At 34.6% G+C, this 21,464-nt stretch overlaps 2 protein-coding genes and 1 long non-coding RNA gene across 4 annotated transcripts; 1 reads left to right on the forward strand and 2 right to left on the reverse strand.

Moving 5' to 3' along the window:
* Positions 1 to 120: 120 nt before the first annotated feature.
* Positions 121 to 10,446, reverse strand: LOC117911240 (triosephosphate isomerase, chloroplastic). 2 transcript variants are annotated; one of them, XM_034825536.1, is made up of 9 exons: positions 10,179 to 10,446; positions 8,347 to 8,373; positions 6,514 to 6,583; positions 4,594 to 4,717; positions 2,675 to 2,759; positions 2,419 to 2,551; positions 2,128 to 2,301; positions 1,455 to 1,537; positions 121 to 429 (listed from the first exon to the last, which is right to left on the reverse strand). In XM_034825536.1, the coding sequence occupies exons 1-9, from the start codon at positions 10,398 to 10,400 to the stop codon at positions 373 to 375; spliced, it is 975 nt and encodes a 324-aa protein (XP_034681427.1). In that variant the 5' UTR covers positions 10,401 to 10,446; the 3' UTR covers positions 121 to 372. The 2 variants fall into 2 exon arrangements, with proteins under 2 accessions (XP_034681427.1, XP_034681428.1); XM_034825537.1 differs by lacking the exon at positions 10,179 to 10,446 and adding an exon at positions 8,973 to 9,431.
* Positions 10,447 to 13,882: 3,436 nt separating this feature from the next.
* LOC117909029 (transcription factor bHLH121-like) lies at positions 13,883 to 17,147 on the reverse strand. The gene is made up of 5 exons (XM_034822933.1): positions 16,897 to 17,147; positions 16,627 to 16,748; positions 15,003 to 15,130; positions 14,423 to 14,908; positions 13,883 to 14,296 (listed from the first exon to the last, which is right to left on the reverse strand). Exons 1-5 carry the CDS (start codon positions 16,989 to 16,991, stop codon positions 14,144 to 14,146), a joined length of 984 nt encoding a protein of 327 aa, XP_034678824.1. The 5' UTR covers positions 16,992 to 17,147; the 3' UTR covers positions 13,883 to 14,143.
* A 2,455-nt stretch (positions 17,148 to 19,602) lies between these two features.
* On the forward strand, positions 19,603 to 20,843 carry LOC117911527. The gene is made up of 2 exons (XR_004650882.1): positions 19,603 to 19,877; positions 19,981 to 20,843. It is a non-coding gene; the product is annotated as an uncharacterized LOC117911527 (long non-coding RNA).
* The last annotated feature ends 621 nt before the right edge of the window (positions 20,844 to 21,464 follow it).

Consider the following 21,464-nt stretch of genomic DNA (forward strand, 5'->3'; position numbering starts at 1 on the left):
TGTTGGACAATTCTTGTGGCACACAATGACCAATTAATTCAATGCGTCGGCACCAATCCAAATGCTTAACACGGAAAATAATTAAAAGCTTAACATTAATATAAGATTATGAATTTCAAATTCTTCAACACAGGCTCCTTTATCTAGAAAATGCACTATGCCATTAAAATGACTTAACTGGTCTGGTTTCCACCACAAGAAGAAGTTTTAACTCATTAAAAATGAGAAAGTCCTAGAAGGCCAAAAAAACTGGAAAATGATCAAAATCCCAACATAACTAGCTGGCTCATAGCTTGATTATATTATGCTTGAAGCTGAAGAAACTCCTCTCGGCCCTTTATTTTCTTCCAGTGCAAAAACCAGTGTGAGTGATCAAGCAGCAACTTTCTTGGATGTTACAGAATTGACAATCACAGCAAATTCAGGACCCTGCACCACCCAATACTAAGTTGTAATCATCAACACCAAAAAGAAACATTAATATCTTTATCGAAACTGCTTGGGAAACCAAATTGTGCCATTTAATAGCCTCACTAACAGTCAGGTGACATTGTAATTTTTCATAGAATGTGAGCCATTTAGGCCCTGCTATCTGTTCACTTTCAGAGAAAACATGTTTGGAATGCATTTTTCCATTTTCATTTTCTGGAAAACTGAACTCAAAAAATAGAAAAAGCCAAAACACCAATTTGATTTTTTCAATTTTTTCTTAAGAAAATTGGACAAAAAAATTTGAAAACAAAAAAGGAAATAAAATCACATAAACCTAGTGACACCTACTATATAAGAGGAATACAAATATTACAAATACAAATATATATATGAACAAAACATTATTTCATATATATTTGAAATCAAATATTATCTTAAAAGTAAGACGTAAATATTTCATTTATTTACTGAATCATGGAATGGTATAAGTGAAAATATTTTTATATTAAAATAATTTCTTTTATTAATAATAACTATATTAAATCTTTATTTTATAAAAACATTTTTTATAAAATGAAATGGAAAATGAAAACCAGAAAACGTTTTTTAAACCAAACACAGCCTTAGATTGTGAGTGTTTTCAAGGGCAGATCTAATGTTTCCAACTAGGACCTCCAAATCCAAATGTATTCATGAACAGAAAAAAAGGAACCCCAATATCACAAGGCAGATTTACCATCCCAAGAATCTCCCGCACAAACAGAAAGGGGAAAAAGAGTAAGAAAGAATATACTAAAAGCAAGCACCCATTATCACTTATATTTGTAATTTGAAAATAATAATAATATAAAAGGTTTTTTAATAGGCAAAACAAAGAAGGATTATATCAAATAATAGAGAAAGTTTCTTCATTACTTCCAATAGCTCCTAAAATTTTTTTGTAAGTTTTTTATCATGAGTTTTTCTTTATTACTTTGAGTCAAACTAGTTATTAATTTTTAAGCCCAACAGTAAAAATATACCTTTAAGGAAGCACCGCCAACAAGAAACCCATCAATATCCTCTTGTTTGGCGAGCTCTGAACAATTGCTCCCATTCACTGAACCTGCAAAAGAGAGTTTGATCAGATGCAGCATGCACTGGACAGCATCTCCAGAAAACCAGAACATTCAGACAGAGAGTATAAAACTACATTTGACATCCAATAACAAAAAGGTCAATGCTGGTCAAAACTGTGGTTCAATCAGGTTCTGTTACAATTGCAGGATTTCAATAATGGCCTAATCAAGGATGCTAATATTGCTAACTCTAAAGGCTAGTATTGCCCCAAGTTACAGAGTTCCCAACACATGTTGACATGAAACAGCCCCAACTCAACCAGCAACCATGGCACCATGCCACTCCTTTCTCAGTCTAGAAAGTAAAAAATGATCTCATTCACCTATTTCCAGGAAAATGCAGGCATGCTTTTCTGTTAAAAGCAGATAATAATCAGGCCCACATTGCGATAGTGAACACTGTAATATGGATCAGTGATCCAAAGCAGACATGGGGAGGTGAGTCTTCTTATCTTAAATGAGATCCACCACACACTATAACAGGTAATATAATAAGTATTTGAAAGAACATAAAAAATTATCAATATTTCAAGTACATGCAGTTACCACTCAGAAAACTGCAGTAGAAATAAAATACCTCCATAAATAATTCGTGTTTTAGAAGCAACTTCAGCTGAGACATTCTTTTTAAGCCAATCACGAACAGCTATGTGTACTTCCTGTGCCTGCAGGGGTGTGGCCACTTTACCAGTTCCAATAGCCCAAACCGGCTCATATGCAATAACTACATCATCCCAACTGGGTACAGCATCTGCGCATGATTGAACAAGAGCGATGTTACAAAAGAGTCAACAAGTTCTCTTTCACAAGAGGACCACAAAACGGCAGTACGTTCCATGAGAAAGAGAACATCAGCAAGAGAACTTGCCTGCAAAAGCCTTCATTTGCTGAAAACAGACATCAAAAGTTTTTCCTGCTTCCCTTTCTTGTAACAGTTCTCCAATACAAGCTATTACTTTAAGACCCTGGCTCAAGGCATAAGCAGCTTTCTTTCCTATGAACTGAAAATTTCAGACCCACAGTCAAGTTCTGAATATAGCTTCACTTATCCAAAAAAAAAAAAGTTCTGAATATAGCTTCACGTTTCACATAAATAGTAACACTCTAATATTAGAGTTTTTCACCTGATCATCTTCACCAATAACATGTCTCCTCTCAGAGTGCCCAAGGATAACCCAGTTGCAGCCAATATCTTTCAATTGTTCCACACTACATCAGGATAAAGGTAAATTGATAACTGTACAAGAACATTAGAGTGAAGACATGGGAGAAGTGCAATAATGCAAGCAGAAAACTGTAATCGGAACATGGTTGTCATGATTCATTGCATTAGCAACTAGAAAAGGCAAAGGTGAACAGAAAGCTTCCATAATGTCAAATTACAAAGAACAAAAGATGGCATCTGCCCGAAACTCATATCCTGAACAGAGACTTTAAAACACACATAAAAACATACATGTGTATCAAGAGCCATTTGGAGGGCAAAGAACCACAATACAAAAGTCCGATAAGGTACAGAAATCCATGCAGTATTTTCATGGCAAGAACTGCACATTCTCAAGCATGCAGTCTCAAAATTCATTTAGAGCCAGAAGCCACATCCACTTGAAAAAAATAATGTTTCCGAAGATGGGCCATATGTTATAGAATTCAACAAAAAAGAAAAACAGGACAAGCTCATAAACAAGAATATAAATGAATTCCTAATATTAAGCCAATAAGAAGAAATGGCACATCATAAAGATGATGCAGCTTAAGGACCTAGCATGCGCAATTAGAGAAGAATAAACAAAGTTCTCTAAAACCACTCCCAGGTAAATAAAGTATTCTGCCCTTGAGGCATGGCCTCAAGTAGTAGAGGGTGGGTTTGGGTTTGAGTGAGGTTCCAGGTATGAGTCCCAATGGGAAGAAAATATGCAAAAAAAAGTAATTACCTATCAATAAAAAAAACATAAATAATGAATTCTATTCTACCATATGATTTTTTGAACTTCTTCGTTAAATTACATTTCAAAATGTAAAAATACTTTTAGGTGTCAAGATTGAACTAGAGACTTCGACTCTCAAGGTATTGTCTAAAAAATCTTCATAATAAGGATCAAAAATGACAAAATCCACAATGTTCTCAGTGCCTATTCCCAATTGGAAAGACAAATTCTGTATTGGTGTCTTAAGTCAATAAACACCACTTAAACAACAAATTCATTATCAACAAACTTACATTTGCAATGCTCAAAAAAGCTAGTCCAGGGAACCACAGTCCAAAAGATCATTAATGACACTATTTATGAATCATTTTAAAAGGTATTGAAGTTGGGGCCGCAAAGTAGTGCTCGTGTTCATGATAACTACATGCATCCAATCCCATATGTCAATTTCAACTTACTTTTAAGGAAAGTTAAACCATTAACTAAAACTAGATTGGCTTCACAACCATTATAAACAGGACAGTTCCCAATAAGACTAGTTCAATAAACAGATAGAAGTAATGCTTAGATGAATTACCAAGATAAGATCTTTAGGATTCAATGCCAAGCTTGAAAGGATAAACAAGAAGAAATCTCATTGATGTTCTCATGCACTAGAGTCAGCCCAATTTGGAAATCGGGTGCAAATATCTAAAAAGACCTTCAAAAAAGCATCTTTCCAAATATAATAAAATTGTAAGAAAAACATTCACAATGAAAATTAATCAAACAAAAAAAACATGGGAGATGCTAAATCTTGAGAAAAGACATTCAAAAAAGCATCTTTACAAAGAATAAACTTACAAGAACATTCAAATTGAAAATTAATCAAACAAAAAAGCATGGGACTTGCTAACTCTTAAGAATTTAACTCCCTTAATTTCTTAATCATTCTCCATATAAACCATTGTCTGTGAAATTTAAGGTTAGCCATATTAAGAAAATACTTCATGCAAACAAAGATTGATATTTTAAGTAGCACAAGAAAAAAGGAAAAGCTAAATTCTTTTAAGTATTAGAAAACTGTGAAACAACTTTGTTCTTTTTTGGTAATTAACAAGAAAGAGCAAACTAACCTGATTTCTCCTGTGAAAGCACCACCTTTCCCAACCCAAGAGTTCTGAGCAGATAACTCAATCCGATCTGTTAATGAATTCTTTACCTGGTCAAGGTAAACAAATGGAGGTGCTACAACAACATCTGTATAATTCAAGGGAAAGTAGAAAAATTAGGAACATCGTGATTTAATGATTGATTTATGTAAATAAAAATAAAAATAAATCAAAGAAGGTGTAGAGGATATAGGAAACAAATCAACAAAAGTATAAGATAGAAATAAATCAACAAAGGTATAGGATATAAAGGGAACTTCTCCATATCAAAGATCAGTGCATTGGACAACTTAACAAAGGGGCCAACTTTGCCCATAAAAGAGTGGGTATCATGTCTTTTTGCTAAAGAATATATAGATATACTTTTATCATTGTTTGCATTCCCTATAGTTCTTATGCATATGTAAACAGATTTAAAGACAGATAATACATGTGTATCTATTCGATTTAGTCCATTCCCACACACAAATATACAGCATTACCTAGCATCTGGACTGAGGGATTATCACATCTGACACATATCAACAACTTGTGTCCAAATCCACAGATCATAGCCATACTTCTAAAACTTCAGAAAAAGTGGTGTACGATGCAATATTGGGCCGTAGCTGTGTAATCATAAAGACCTTGCATTCACTATATTCTGGTATTGACTAATAGAAGAGGAATCATTCTTCATCAATAGGGAAAATCTGAGTTCTACTAAAGCTCAAACAAAGCCCCATGTCTAACACATCAGGATTTCCTACTCAGAAGAGCAAACAAAATTTTCAAGAAAACCTACATTCAATGTAACAAGTGAACACCTGATCTAAAAATTTCTAGCCATGTCAGACCAAAACATACATTTCAATCACAATTTGGGCCTCCATTTACTGATTCCAGTTGAATTCGTTTTGAGGTTCACCACAACTCATATCAATTTCCTTCTTAGATTGTCCATATGTATTCCTAACAACAATCCAGACACTGGCTTACCTACTATTTCTAGTTGAACTCTTACTACAAATTGAGTAGTAATTGAGCAGTTCATGTTCTTTTAGATGAAGCATACAACATAATGCAGTAAATCGGCAGTAATCCTACTTCTCTTTTTCTTTTTCTTTTTCTTTTTGTGACAAATAATGAGTAAAGACTTTTTTTTTAAGAAACCAACTCAACAATTTGTGATTGCTAAACTTCTATCATGTTCATAAAAGGAAAAAAGGAAGCACTCATTTTAAATGGCCAATGAACAGATATACATATAATTTTCACAGTTATCACAACTTAAATCAAATTCTCTTTGTTTGAACAAGGTTTCACTTTCCAAAGTGCCATCTAACCTTATCAAAACCATTTAACAACATATGGGTTAACAAGAAGAAGATAGATAATTCAACTCCTCAGAAGTTCAGAAATTCAAATCCCACACGTTTAAGGTGAGACCCTGCTCAAATTTGTTGCTCAAGATGCAAAACATCAAAAACACAAAAAAGCTCTTGCCAATGGACCCATAATTCTTACAGCTACAAAGTTTCAAACCATCATGCAAGTCAAACTAAAAGTAGAAGTAGAACTAGAGGAGAACATCAAAAAGCTTGGCCTCCTACCAAACTCTTGCCAAATAATTTAATTTGTTTTTGTCTTTTGTTGAATCTTTTTCACAGCTCGATAGATAATTGATAAGCAAATGATTTTACTTTTAGGTTTCAAACCGTTATGCAACTCAAACTAAAACTAGAAGCAGAACTAAATGAGAACATCAAAACATTTGGCCTCCTACCAAATTCTTGCCAAATAATTTAAAACTTTTAGGAAAAAGCAAGTAAAACCCAATAGCAGAAGTTCTACAGCAAATTCCAGCAGGTAAACATGATAGTGAATACAGAAAATTTATCTTACCGACATCAGCCTCCAATTTTGCACTGTTCAAGTCAGAAACAAGCTTACTGATGGAGTCTTTTGTCCCATTCTAAATGAAACAAAAATGAAAAATGTCAATTATAACAAACTAAAACGACATGCAAAGGGCAAAAAATATCTGTACAGCATTTGCAGTTTTAAGCAGAAAAGCAACAGAAGGGGACAGAATTGAAGTTTGCAGCATTATTGCTGTAACACAGTTGATATGCAAAATGTATGATAAGTGAAAGAAATGCACAGTTTTACCTAAATAGAGATGCATTAAGGTGTGCAGGAGTTTTAGAATTAAGGAAGAGGGTTCTTCCAGTATGATATGAAAGGTAAATAGGTTGAGATCAGCAAGGCTAACGATCATAATGAGGAGAGGTTTGGCAAGCATTGCTCACATTTAACATTTGGCTAAGGAGTCATCAGTTAATAATGAAGATATTATCAACAGAAAATAATTTATCAATTAACAAGGTGGTAGCAATTTCTCTTGTTATGGTTGTCTCCAACTCTAATAGGAAGGTCGATAGGTCAGAGCAGAATTTAAGTTTGAAAATGTCTCTAGTCAACAAGAAGGATGATAAACACTCATTATTTTCTTCACACATATGGACAAACCAAGCAACAAATTTCTATACAATAAAAATGATGTTCACATTTTTTAGGAGGATTAATGAATTAAAGCTTTAATCTTGATATATGTTGTGAGAAATTCTTTTAAGTCAAAATCAACTCCTTTACTTTGTAAAGGAAATGGATCTAGTTAAAGAAAGTTGGTGTCGACATCTTCAAGAAAGAATGTATTTCAAGAATAGAGGAGTTGCAAACATAACAAAGGGCTCGTGTAAATGGTGTCATGGAAAATGAAATGTAACAATATGGGAAGTAGTTGAGCTCACAAACCTATTTGATTAAATATGAGATAAGGGCCAAAAAGAGAGTTTGGAAAAATGTTACAATTTATAGATTTTTTTTCTGTTTTTCTTTCTCCTGGCAATTAGTTGGTTTACATTTTGCTTTTGAAGAACATACTTCTTGTTCTTCTTCTGAACTCAGTTTACATATCACAGGGGATTAGGACTGAGTGACAGGGGCTGTTTAGCCTCTGACACATTTTTTGGGTGTCGGTATAAGAGAAAAAAGAGAAATTCAGTAACTGATGAAATTTAAAGAGTACAATTTTCTTTTCTCTCTCAGTTAAATATTTTGCATTTAAAGATTATCCTTTTTTTACACCTGTAGCCAGTTGAACCTATTTGAGCTTTTCTTCTCTAGCTTTTTTAACCATATTTTAGGGTTTGGTGTGTTCCCATTAAAGATGTCAGATTTGACTTCCCCCTCCTTTGTACTTCCATCATTCTATCTTCAAGTTATTCTCAAATACTGCACTGAAATTATGATTAAAACTAAAAAGTACCAAAAAGAGGATCCTTCACAAAAAAAATAAATAAATAAATAATATTAACTTAAGAAGATACTGTAAGATGAAGTAATAAATTCACATATACCACTACCCCCAATTATGTATACCTAAAAACACTTTTTTTATATGGAGAAATAATTTTTTATGGAGTCCAATTTTTATTTTAAATAGAAATTATTTACTTGTTGATTGCATCAACAGCAGGGCAACATGGATACTAGCCTATATATGCCTATCAAATGATAATTCTCTTAAAAACTAAAGTTCTATCAGCAGAGTGAAAGGATTTCTGGAAGCTGTAAAAATAAATAATAGATGAGATAAGAAATCATTAAGAAGAACATTGATGACAAGGGAAAAACATAACACAACATAATCAACAAAAAAATAAAAGTACTTACACACTTCCAATTTCCTCCGACAAAGAACTGCAAACACAAGAGAAAAGATAAAAATTATAAATGTTTAAATGTGAAAATTTGTAAAGTGAAGGAACAAAAAAATATGCATATGAAGTAAAATATGTATGCAAACAATTTTGAGAAATCTCATCAGATTCAGTCTGTACTTTATGAGTGATGAACCAGTTCATTTCTAGAGATCAGATTTTGTGATGAAGCATATGACACTTTTGTGAATGAATGAATTCAAGCCAACCATCTTAGAACATCAACAAAAGAGGAAGAGAAACAGAGTGAGGCAGAAACATTAAATGCACAACAAAATAACCAAGGTTATAAGCACATTAGCTTCACATCCATCTCAAGGGAATAAAACAGCCTTACCAAATTTCATTGTAAAAAAATCTCCCATTATAATCACACTTTTCTCAAAATGATGTGAAGAAAAACAAAACACAATTTGGAGAGGTCAGCTAGATATTGGAGGTAGACATGGTATCTGAAGCAGCAAATCATCATTCTAAAAAGGTTAGGGATACCGTTAACCTGTTTAGAAGTTATAGCTTCGGAAATCCTAAAAAGGATGTTTCAATTACAAAATTTTGTTACAAATAAGCCAGACTTACCCAAAATAATGAAGCTGTAGATCTGGACTCACAAGGGTCACCATCAAAAACCCCAAAAAGGATTTCAGCCACTTGGAAAACCAAAAGGAGCTCAAAATCGATGAGGCCCCATATTACCCAAAAATGAAAAGGAAAAGGAAAATGGTTAAGGCCTTGCTGAGCAACATACAGAAAATGGGTATCCAAATTCATCGAAGTCACAGATTTTAGGGACACTGCACTGGCTCCACACCACCTCACCCCCACCAAGGAAAGTCAACTATAGAGTTATTTGGATGGAGCAGGCATAGGGCTCAAGTTGACAGGGCAATGTTGTACATGGTGAGGTAACCATCGGCAAAAGCTGATCAGGAAAAGACAAACGTGGTAGTAAAGTTTTCTTTTGATAATTATTCAGGTAAACAGCATCGGCCAAATTGCTAATTACCCAAACAACACATGACTTTGAATGCAGTCAGAAGCTTGATTTTGATCAGCACGGAGGTTGTTTCAAATATGCATAATTGCTATAAACATGAAGTGCATTAAACATAGTCATAGGTAATGCATCCACCCACCAACCCCATTTTTTCTCACCAAGAACTAATCACAACCGAACAGAAAAGCACGGAGATTCCAACCATTCATCAAAGTCACAATATAAAACTTCCATAAAGGGTTCCTAATCATCAAACCAAGTTGCATAGCCATAACAAAGACTATAGTCTGAGAAAACTGAGAGAAAGAAAATGACACCATAATTCTGAATTTAACGAGCTAAATAGTTGATTCCTGAGAATAAAAAGGAAAATTCAAAACCAAATTCTTGAAAGAGGCTCAAAAGAATGTAACCGTTTTAACAATTAAAACTAATGCAAAAAAGAAGATTTCACTACTTTATTTTAAAAGATTAGAATATATTTTCTAAAGATACAATTTTCATTTCAGCCGCCAAACAATCCCAACACTTTCCTTTTTATTTTCCCGCATTTTCTCACCAACCAAACGAAAATGAAACATCACCGACTTCCATTCCCGACTCCCAACCCATCCCAAAAAAAAAAACGTAAAAAGCCTCACCGCGCTCTCATTCTCCATCCCACATTCTCTCACCGCCCAAACCTACCGCATAACTATCCACCAGAAAATTAAAATAAAATAAAACACAACTTCAACCTCCACACTAGATCCAAAGTATCTAATTAAAAAAAAAAAAAAACCCCTTACTTTTCCCGAGCCGGCCATGGCGACGATGCCTCTGCAGGGCTTGCGGGGAGAGGAGGAGATTCGGAGATTGGAAGAGAAGAAAGGCTGGGGAGAGTGGTCGAGGTTGGAGAAGGATCGGCGGAGGCCTGAAAATTGAGTGGCGGGGGAATAGGAATAGGAGGGAGTTGTGGCCTTGGGGGTCGACAATTGAGATGCGAGTGATGTTGAGGTCACTGCCGCCATCGCCGAGTTTCTGGCTAGCTTAGCTTCTGCTTCTGCTTCTGCTTCTCCTTGGACGTCTAGCCGCCTGTTTTATGATGAGGTTTTTGTGGGTTTGGACCGATGAAATTACTGACTCACGCCTACATATAGCGCGTGTACTGCACCTTACGGCATATGAACTTTCTAAAAAATAATGCAATCTCATTATAATAGAAATTATTAAAAAGATAAATAAATTTTTTAAAGATCAAAATTATTTTTAAAATATAAAAATAGAAAAAAATTCGGGCTTCTAAATAGTTATTAAATTCTTAATAATATACATGAAATTAAATTTAACAATTAAATTCGATGGTTTTAGGAGAGGTCTATTCACGCGCTTTAAAGGCGATGGGGTTATCGTTTCTCCTAAACAAAAATATCGAAACTCGTGGTTATTGTTGTTGTCGCTGTCCTTCAACGGAAAGACATTTTGGGCGAAGATAATCTTTCGCTACGCGCGTGACAACATATCAAAACGGCGTCGTTTCGCCGTCCCCACCCACCAACCGTCTTTTCTTTATTTTTTCTACTGGAGATTATACTGGGTGTGGCTCCGCGCCGCCACGTGGACTAACATGAAAAAGGGCGGTTATGGATAAAGTGACCCAGCACATCACGGAGTCTGTGGTGAAGATAAAAGTAGACCGTACGCGTGGTCCCTCTTATCCATCATAGGATTAATATCTAAGGATATTAGGCAATCTAGAAATTCCTTGGTACATTAATTTTTATGGAGTTCTTTAAAAATAAAAAAATAAAAATAAATATTAATTTGAAGGAAATTTCTTGGAAAATTTGAAGAAAAATGATTTTTAAAATAAGAAAAAAATAAATTTAAAATTAATAAATTATTTTTACATATTTTTAAATTTTATTTTTTATTCTATTTAAATATTAATAATTTAAAAATACATAAAATAAAATAAAAAATAAAAAATTGTTTTTCATTGTGAACCAAACATACTGTTCTTTTACCTTCCTTTGATAATTTCGTTAAACCATAATTTAAAAGCAAATTTTTTAAAATTTTGTTTTCAATTTGTTGTAATTTTTTTACAAAAAAACAAAACATCATTATCAAATCTAAAAACACATTTCTCATTTGGTCTTAAAAAATAAAATAAATTTATGAAGAACATATTTGATAGTAATTCTATGAAATATTTCATACCTTTATAATATTTTTTAAATATATATATATATATATTTTTAATATTAAAAAAATATTTCTTAAAATCATTCTTTCGTATGATATCAATAATATGGTACAATTGCTTCCCGATTTGACCATTAAGGTCTACAGACAAGGATTTGATTTTCCTTCATTCCTACTGGATCAAAAAACAAAAATTAAATAAGAATAAAAATAGTGTTGCACCTAACAGATTGGGCAGGCTTAGGAAGAAAGGAAGAGGGAGTTCTGATAGTAGGTAGTCCACCTAATCTTATGAAAAATATACCAAAGTTTGGTGACTCCTATTTGATGCCAATGGCAAAAAGGTCTACAGAGAATAAAAATTTTCTATGCATTTTGATTTGATGTTTCAACATTTTTTTCTTGATTAATAAAATCCAAGCTTCTATTTGTAAGCTACAACTAAATCTATACCTTCTCTCTCACCCTTCAATCCTAGACTCCTTCAAACCAAGCAAAAAGGTCAGGCAAAGATGTTGGGGAATGTTTTTGAAAATACTTTTTGGAGAATAATTCTAGAAAATATTTTTTACTTGTTTTTAGAAAGCAAATATTATTTGAGAACTTAAATATTCTCAAATTTGTCAGATGTATTTTTTGAATTATGAACTATTTTCTGATAAAAAACCAAAACTTGTTCTCAAGAAGAGTTTCCAAACAGATTTGTAAGAGGACAGGCAGACTGGGTTCACTTGTACTGTCATTGAAGATTCCAAGTCATCCAAGTCAAGTTCAAGAAAACACCTGAGATGGTTGAGATAGTGAAGTCACATTAACCTCTTTCCTTGTCTCTCCTTTCAGCATCTTTATGTGAACCACACCCATGACCTAACTGCATCTACAACAACATTTGGATTTCAGTTTCCTTTCCTGATGGAAATGGCACATGTGATACAGAGATATGGATCTTTCTATGACAACCAATTGGTGGGTGGTCCTAGTTTACAAGATGATATCTTGTTCAACAGATGAGCCCTGGGGGAGAATCATGGCACCAGAATGATTCATGGGTGGCCTAGCTTGAACATAGTCAGGCAAGTTGTGTAAGTTTTGGGTGTTACGAGATTTTAGACTGACACAGTCCTCATATTACTCTGCTACCCCAGATAGAAAACAATTCCTACAGAGGGGAGTAGGTGTTTCTTTTGAGTTCTACATTCTCAATCAAAGGTTATAGTAATGAGCTTCCCCTCCAAAGGAGCTGCTAGGGCCGCAAGGTTCCAAACCTTGATTATGGTGATGGTAAAGAGGAAGGGATGTGGTGGGTTGGGAGGCAACCCACACATTTTGACATGTACATGGACCAGGGCACACGGGAAGATGAATACTAACCATAAGCATAAAGACAAACCATTCAAGACTCTTTCTAATGCTCTTCTAGTCATATCCTGTGGCATTCAAATCCTGCAGACACTATCTTCCGGTCAGAGCCCATCTTTGACATTATTTTGATGCCGTTGCCATACCTAGCCATTTGTTAGTTCCCTACCCAAAAGTCTTTTTCTTCATTTGAGTCCTCTGGATCTCTTACTCAAATCAGTGGTATCACACTTGACCTTCATTGACATTTTAGTTGCACCCCTGGCCAGAGGGCTGATAGCTACAGCCTGAATGGTAGGATCCTCATTAACTCACGACACAAATTGGCTGCCTCTCAGACTCTCACTCCCAACAGCATGTTACCTTCTCCTGATGACTCATATGGATTAGGTATTAGTCTCCTATGTTGTTTATAGCTCTGGCTTGATAAATCTAGTTTATAACCATTCTCATTTAACTCACATGACAAGAGTTATTTCCAGGTTCCCTCACATTGCACTAATTTTAACCTTGTCTAGAAAAAGATGGAAAATAGGTCAAATATTCTCCCTACTGATACGTAGTTTGTCACCAGATCCTCTATTGCATCTCTCATCCTACAAAACTTTAACAAGGAGTTTTTGAAAATGAACAATGCATGATAAAAATTGTCCATTCATGTGAACTACAAGCACTAGAAGTCAAATCATTGATCAAAACGTCATCTGCAGTAACTGTCAGGCAACAATTTACAATAAACTCAAAACTTGACAAAACCATAGACATTTAACATGGTAAGAGGATTATAGCTAATCATCCCCTGCAAACAAAAGGTTCCTCTGATCTACCAGTGGGCATTTTTTTTAACATTGCTATATCCATCTCTGCTATGTAAAAGATTTTTATTTTTGGTGAACCATAGATACACAAATTACAGATCAATGAACCCCACAACATTTTCTTCATCTCTACCAACAAGCTTAGACTCGCATGTATTTAAATCCCAAGCCAAGAATTTTTCTTTCTGACCTACTAAAAGAAGACAATAAAGACTAAATCCAACCATAATCATTCCTTATTAGTTATATTAGGAGTGATTTGGTTAGAAGGTATATCAGAAATTAATGCAACTGAAAAGCAACTCCAGGAAACAAAATGTGCAAAATCAATAATGGAGATACAGAAGAGAAAAGAGGCTGGATTTTTTTCTTTTCGATTATTTTCTTGCTCAGTCATCAGCCTTTCTGCCACCAACTACACTATTTGAGGAGCTATCCTGTACACTCGGAGACGAAGAACACCTACTTGAAGAGCTCCCTTCTGTACTGTTCTTTTCCTTACTCAGAGATCTCTTGGGTTTGTGTTGCCCTGATGATAGTTCCTGAAAGAATGAAAAATTTTAATTCCAGTTATGCCTTGAAAAGATAGTTATTGTAGTTTTGTACAAGGGTTTACAAAAGCTTTATTTCTTTCATGAGAGTAACATATAAGGAAGGTTATGTTTGACCTGATCAGATTTAGATCCAGGTGTCTTGAGCTGTAGGTCTGTTGCAACATCAGTAGAATCTTCACCTTTTTCACTCTTGCTCTCCCCTGGTGACTCATTCTTGGAATCCTGTTTGCTTGAAATGTTGGACGTACTGCCTGGTTGCATAGGTGGAGATACATGTTGTGTTGACTGTGGTTCAATCAGGGTATTTGGAGTAAAGTATGGAACAAAAGTCGAACAGGGGTTAGGAATGATCCCAGTGTTCTGACTTCCAAAGAAAGGGTATGGCTGCATAGATGGATGCATGGGAATTGAACCTGTAGGGATAGGCACTGGGACTGGCACTGGAAACGGGTAAGAAGGTGGACTTACAACAACTGAGGGATCAATGGCAGACCATGGGAACATAGCTCTGAGTCTCTGCTGATACTGAACATTAAGGTTCTCAGTAGCCGATTTGAGGGATGCCTTCTCTTCTCTGAGGTCATTCTTCTCCTGAGTTAACTGCATCAAAGCAAAAAGAAATGATTATATACCATGTCAAAAAATGCCCCACAAACTTGAATGTCCACTATTAATTAACAAAAAAAAAAATCACCTCACGGGATTCTTCATTTAGTGATGCATTCTCAGCTTTCAGTTTCTCAACTTGAGCTGTCAAGTCCTTGAGCAATTGAATTGTATCAGAAAGAATGGTTGCTTTATCATTTTTGGGCCTATCAGGATCTGCATGATCAAATTGATGGGTGGTTAATAATTCTTTTCAATAAAATTAGTTTCATGTTTTGAGCATCAAAAGGAAATTAGTCACAGAATAATGCTCTCACAATGATCTAAGAGTCATTATGCACACACTGATTATGAGTCAAATGTGTAAATCACATAAAGGAAGTTCCACAAAGTTTTCTAAAATCCAAACCAGATGCCCCATTTATCTAGTTCCCAACTTGATAACTATTCACAGCTTCTGCAAAAACTTACCCACCTACACTCATTTCATGAGATCCCTTTGGGTGATAGCATAAGAAGACCAAGAAGAAGATACAAAATTGTAGACAATGAAGAAAGATTAGCCTGAAAACACATGAAGGAAGATAAAGCTATAACTTGGTGGTAAGAAATTGTAGAGATCAATAGAAAAGGGATGCTTGGGATCAAATGAAAGCATTACAGTAAATACTTGAAAGAACAATCACCAATCAAAGAATTCTGAAAGAACCAAAAACAAGAAAAACAAACTTGGCTTGAATTTTTTATTGTTATCCATTACACCACTAGACATTGTAAACATGATGCATACCATATTTCTACTAATGCCTAATTTACCAATTAGCAATTATGCACAGAGGGTGCATATGTCAATGCCACTTACAGAAGTATTTAAAGAAATAAATCATGAAACCATAAAGGAGCACAATGAAAATTATTTGGCTAGCATAATAGAGCAGGAGGTTCAAGATTATTCCAAGCCTACAAGGTTTGAATATCCTGAAAATAACAAAAGAACTCATGGTTATGATGGCTAATGGAATTCAATGGAACACTTGTACCAGCAAATCAGTAACAAAAAAGGGAAGGAATTTGTCCCTACTAAAAATGAAAGGATGGGTGATGACATAGACAAGTCCAAAATCAGTTTACAAAATCTTCTGTTGCTTGTACTACCGCTACTGTCCACTTGTGGAATACCAATAAAGAACAAGAGAAAGATAAAACTAGCCAATGAAGGCCAAGCAATTATACCTTGTTATGAGACTTAACAAACTGCTTTTTGAATGTGGATACTTAGAACAGATAATTGGCCACCAATTATTCATTCAATTATTATTTTAGCACGTCAAACAATCCAATCTATCTACAAATGTAGCCATTACATAAATTACATGCACTAGCCATAATAGAACAGAACCCAATTAGGAAAACATTTTAACAGTGAGGCATGGCTCCATGGTGAAATCTCCTGAGAACAATGACCTAGAACAATGAACACATCTCCTATAATTAACCCATTATATCAAAATCCTCTTAGCTGCAGAAATTCTCATCAACTCTACAAATGTAGCATGATAGGAGACGACCCATGGTTGCAGAACTGGATGTAGAAAACTATTGTAAGATAATTTCAATCCAAAATTCAATAAGAGGAACACAGAAACTAAAACTCATAAAGGAAAGGGAAAATTCTGTTCCGTATTATACAAAGACAAGCTATTTCACTTCACCTAATGCATTTCCCAACTCTATAAACTGCTCATTCAACCGATCCCTCCTCAATTTCTCCCTATCAGCCTTCTGAACCTTCCTTGCAGTAACAAAATCCTTGAATTCCCCCTCAGACCTCTTGCTGCTCATAAACAAAAGATACCCAAATCATTCAAAAAATAATTAGGGTGGGTGCATAAGGAAAAAACATCAAGAATTTATACAACCCACGATGCAAATTTCTGTTTATACAACATAAACTCATAGTAGAACTGTGGCATCAGACGAACCTGGAGTCTGGGTGTGAGCGAGTGGAGGAGACATGCGGGTCAGGAGGTGGGTAGTGAGTGGACTGGCAGAAAGCTTCAGGGTTCAGATGATCCATGGCGGCCGCATGATACTTAACTTTTGATCCGGCTCCAGGCTTATCTGTAAGCTATGATCCAGTCTTCCTATGGAACAGAATTGTGATACCTTGCACTTTTTTTTTCATGAAATTTGAACCGTTTCTTTCTACCTGGGTTTTATTTATTTATTTATTTTTGGCGTAACTTAGGTTTGGGAGGTCCATTTGAAAATAATTGGGTTCTGGAAATAATTGGGTCTTCAAAACCCAAGATTTGGGAATCTCATATTCCCCTTTAATGTGAAAAATAATATGACTTTTGTGCTACTTACTCCTTTTTCTATGCCCAAAATGCCCTCACCTAATCTTCGTATCAGTCGCCATATTAACGCGTTGTTTAAAGAAAAAACAAAAAAAAATATGGATCTTTGAAATTTTTGTTACATCTCTGTCTCTCTCTTCACTTCCTCACCACCCAAACCCAATACTGATCATTGGTTGTCCAATGATGTGATGTTATGCATTCGATGTCATATTTAATTAAATGCAAAAATGTTTATAGAATATCATCTTGAATCTTTGTGTTAACATGCATAGAAGGCATTTTAGTTTTAAGTATGTTGCTATGATTGCTTGATTCCTTCTTGGCTCAATCTTGGCTCCTTGTGACCGGTCTTCCATTTCACTAAAACCTAGTGGACTACTACACTTCTTGATGATCAATTTATAATTATTTTGCTTAATGGTTCAAGCAATTGTTGGGGTGGCCACCTCTAGGGCCACAAGTGCCCTGTCCCATTTGTAGATTGCACCTATACACTTTCCTTCCAATTCCTTTGTCCAAATAAGTTCCGGTCAAAATACTAGAAATATGTCCCTCGTTCTACCAAATTTTGCATCCCAATGTTGATTATAGGTGATTCAAAGTGTCTTAAAAACATTTAATGTACATTTAATATAAAATGTTTGGATCTTACCTTTCTTATTTCTTACATTTTTTTGAGTTTATCTCCGTTCACATTCCTTTCATTTCCAAAGGTATCACTTGCTTTCCATAGCTACCTCAAAGGTTGGTGTCCCTTAGATGATTAGGGATTTTCACATCCCTTTATCAACTAATGCAATACCAAAAAAGTGGGTTGTGTGATTACTAGGGAGTATCATGCTTCAATGCAGTATTTTAAAATTAGTCTTACTTCCATGGCCATCATTATTGGAATGTTGTTTTGTTTATATTGGGTTTGGTACCCATAATATTAACAACAAATTTATCCATATTTTGATGACAAAAATAAATATGAATATGGTTCTTTATCGTCTCATTAATTAAGGTCGAGGTGTCTTATATCAAAACTTACAAAATCTATAAAAACATGAGAGAAGTAAGGTACTTGTACATGTCTGATCCGTAGTAGGGTTTGGTTGATCTAGATCATCTCCTTGGAGTCTCTTAGTCTAAGAGTAGGCGATTACCCTAGCTCCAAGGCAACATAGGTTCCCTCTTTATCTCATCTTTGTTTGCTTTCTCTATTTATTAGTTTGGTTTGTAAAGTCAAACTTTCTTCTTTCTTCTGTAGACTCTCACATCTAATGGGTTGTTTATTTCACATCCAATGCTTTCTAAGGGTTAAGAAGGTGGGTCATATGTCTTAGTCGATCTTCATTTCATTCGCTTTGTTTGACTATATTGGTTAAGCCTCTACCATTAGGCACACATTCCCTCTAAGGCTCTCATCTAAAGGTTATTGTGTTTCCGTGTCAACTCCAAATTTTTCTATCAATTTTCATGATTTTATCATGAATCTCCCAAGAGTTCTTCTGACAAAGATGACAATAACCATCTGTAATTTCTTGAAGGCTTTAGGAATAAGGCTTCCCACATCAAAGGATTTAAAATAATTTGTTAGCGAGACAACTTCTATCTTGTCCTTAGCCTCATTAGGAAGGTTAAAAAAAAAGGTATTAACAAAAAAGTCTTTGTAAATTATGAGACTATAGATAAGGTTACTTTTTACAATTATCATGACATATCACTAAATCTAACCACAATTTTGATTAAGAGGTGAATCAATTGGTGGAATAACCCATCAGACACCGACAAATTTCGTGCGACCCATTAAGTATGATGCATTTACAACTTATTATTATTTCACATTATACCAAATTGTTTTTCTCATAGATCACAACAATCTGACCATACTTTATTTAATCTAATAATTTGGGTATTAAAAAACATACAAGGATACTAACATTTTTTTTTTATTGATTATAGAATTAATTTCCTTCATGTCTTATGAGGCTACCTAAAATTTTATCAGTTAGAATTCTTATAAATTTATTTCAAATATAAAATTTATTTTTTAGAGAATGATTAAAGACGCTACCTAAAATTTGTTAACCTAATATCCCTCTAAAAATTGAATTTTATAACTAAAATAAATTTATTATAGTCCGATGAAATGTGAAATCGATGAGAAGTATTTACACCAAAAATTAACCCTTATTGTAAATACAAAGATTTTTTTTTATTTTTATTATTTTTCAAACACACAAAAATACTTTTTCCAAAGAATATATAATTTTATTTTATTTTATTTATTTTTTTAACAAAATCTTACGAAACCACTATGGATTTTGGTGGATGATCCATGATACATTCCATGCCGACTCTAGTATAAATATAAGCCGCCTTCCATTCCGCACAAATTTTTCAGAGCATCGTGGATTGGGAGAAACTGAAGAGGGAAGAGAAAGATGTCGGGCATGGGAGATGGGTACGTGGGCACGGCCCAGGACGCAGTGAGGATCCGGAGACTGGAGAAGCAGAGAGAGGTGGAGAGGAGGAAAATCCAAGAGCTCAAGAACAAGTCCGCTTCTTCCAAAGGCCAGACCGGTCTCCTTCAGTTCGGCTCCGGCACCTCCGAGGTCCTTTTTTTCTATCTCTAGGGTTTTCCATTCCTCTGTTCGCCCAATCCTTACGTTTCCACCAATCTAGGGTTTATTGTTCCTCTTTTTGCTTTCTTTTCAGGGAACGTAGGTTTGAAATGTGAGAACTGACAGTTGGCGGGTTTTTGTTATAGGATTAGTGTTTCGGTTTTATACCATTTTCAGGCATTTTCTCGTTACTCAATTGAATATGTATGATAGGTTAGCGGTGTTATCTGATAAAATTAGTGAAACAACAAAAAGGTATGAATTTGGAATGTGAAAATCAACAGTTGGTAGGTTCCATTAGAGGATTGGTGATTGAGTCTTATGTTTCTATCATGCACTTTTTTGTCAATCAAAAAGAGGATTGATGAATGTAGAATGATAATTTTATCAGATATGTATAATGGTTTAGTTCTGTTTTTAGAGGATGGAACGCTGGATGTTTGATATTATTTGTTATTTTGTTACCTGAATGTCATATTTATTTTTTAGGGTTGTTTATTGCCCATTTTTCCTCGTTTTCCATAACCATTTGTTTGGTTGTTGAGAGAATTAGTGACAGATCAAGAAAATACAATTTTGGATGTGAAAATAAGCAGTTGGCAAGCTTTACCATAGATTGGTAGTTTGGTTATGTTGTGTTCATGCAGTTCCTCTTCAATCAAGGAGAGTATTGTTGTGTGTAGAATGATAGTTGTGGGAATATAGCCAATTGGTTTAGTTGTGCTTTTTTAGGAATGAAGCCTTGTGTGTTTTTTATTAATTTATTTTTGAGAAATTAGTCAAACATCAAGAAAATACAAATTTCGAATGTGAAAATTAGCTTTTGGTGGGTTTGGTTGTTGGATTGATTGTTCAATTTTATGCTATTCTCATGCATTTTGTAGTCAATCAAGCAGAGGATTCATGTGTACAGAATAATAATTGTGTGAATATATATAATGGATTAGTTGTGTTTTTAGGGGAATGGAGCCGTGTCTCCTTGTTTTTTTTCTTTTTTACACTTTGTTGCTTGAATGCCTTTAGGGTTCTTGTGGTTCAGTTTCCTTTATTTTCTTATCAACTCCTTTAGTTGCTGAGGAAATGAATAAAAGAGCGTGATAATACAAATTTGAAATGTAAAATTAAAAGTTGGTGGGTTTTCATTATAGGATTGATGATTGGTTTTATTCTATTTTTATGCTGTTTCTCATCAATCAAACAGAGGATTGATGCGCATAGGGTGATTGTTGTGTGAATATATATAATCAACTAGCTGCGTTTTTTTTTTCTTTGATAGGACCAACTAGTTGTGTTTTTAGAGAAATGGGGCCTTTTGTGTTGTCTATTAATTTATTTCTTGATTGCCTTTATCAGATTCTAAGGTTTCTTATTGCTCATTTTCCCTTGTTTTATTATCCATTTATTGGACACTGAGAAAATGAGTAGAAAAGCACAAAAATACAAATCCAAAATGCCAACAGAGATGTTGCTCAATGGTGGTGCCCTCTGGCAATGATCCATAGGTCCTTGGTGCAACCCACCAAAAGTGGTGTAGGGTAGAGGAGTGGACTCATATTACTGGTGATTTGCTTTGCAGTG

This window comes from Vitis riparia, chromosome 3 (assembly GCF_004353265.1).
Source record: "Vitis riparia cultivar Riparia Gloire de Montpellier isolate 1030 chromosome 3, EGFV_Vit.rip_1.0, whole genome shotgun sequence".
In the NCBI taxonomy this organism is placed as follows: Eukaryota; Viridiplantae; Streptophyta; class Magnoliopsida; order Vitales; family Vitaceae; genus Vitis; species Vitis riparia.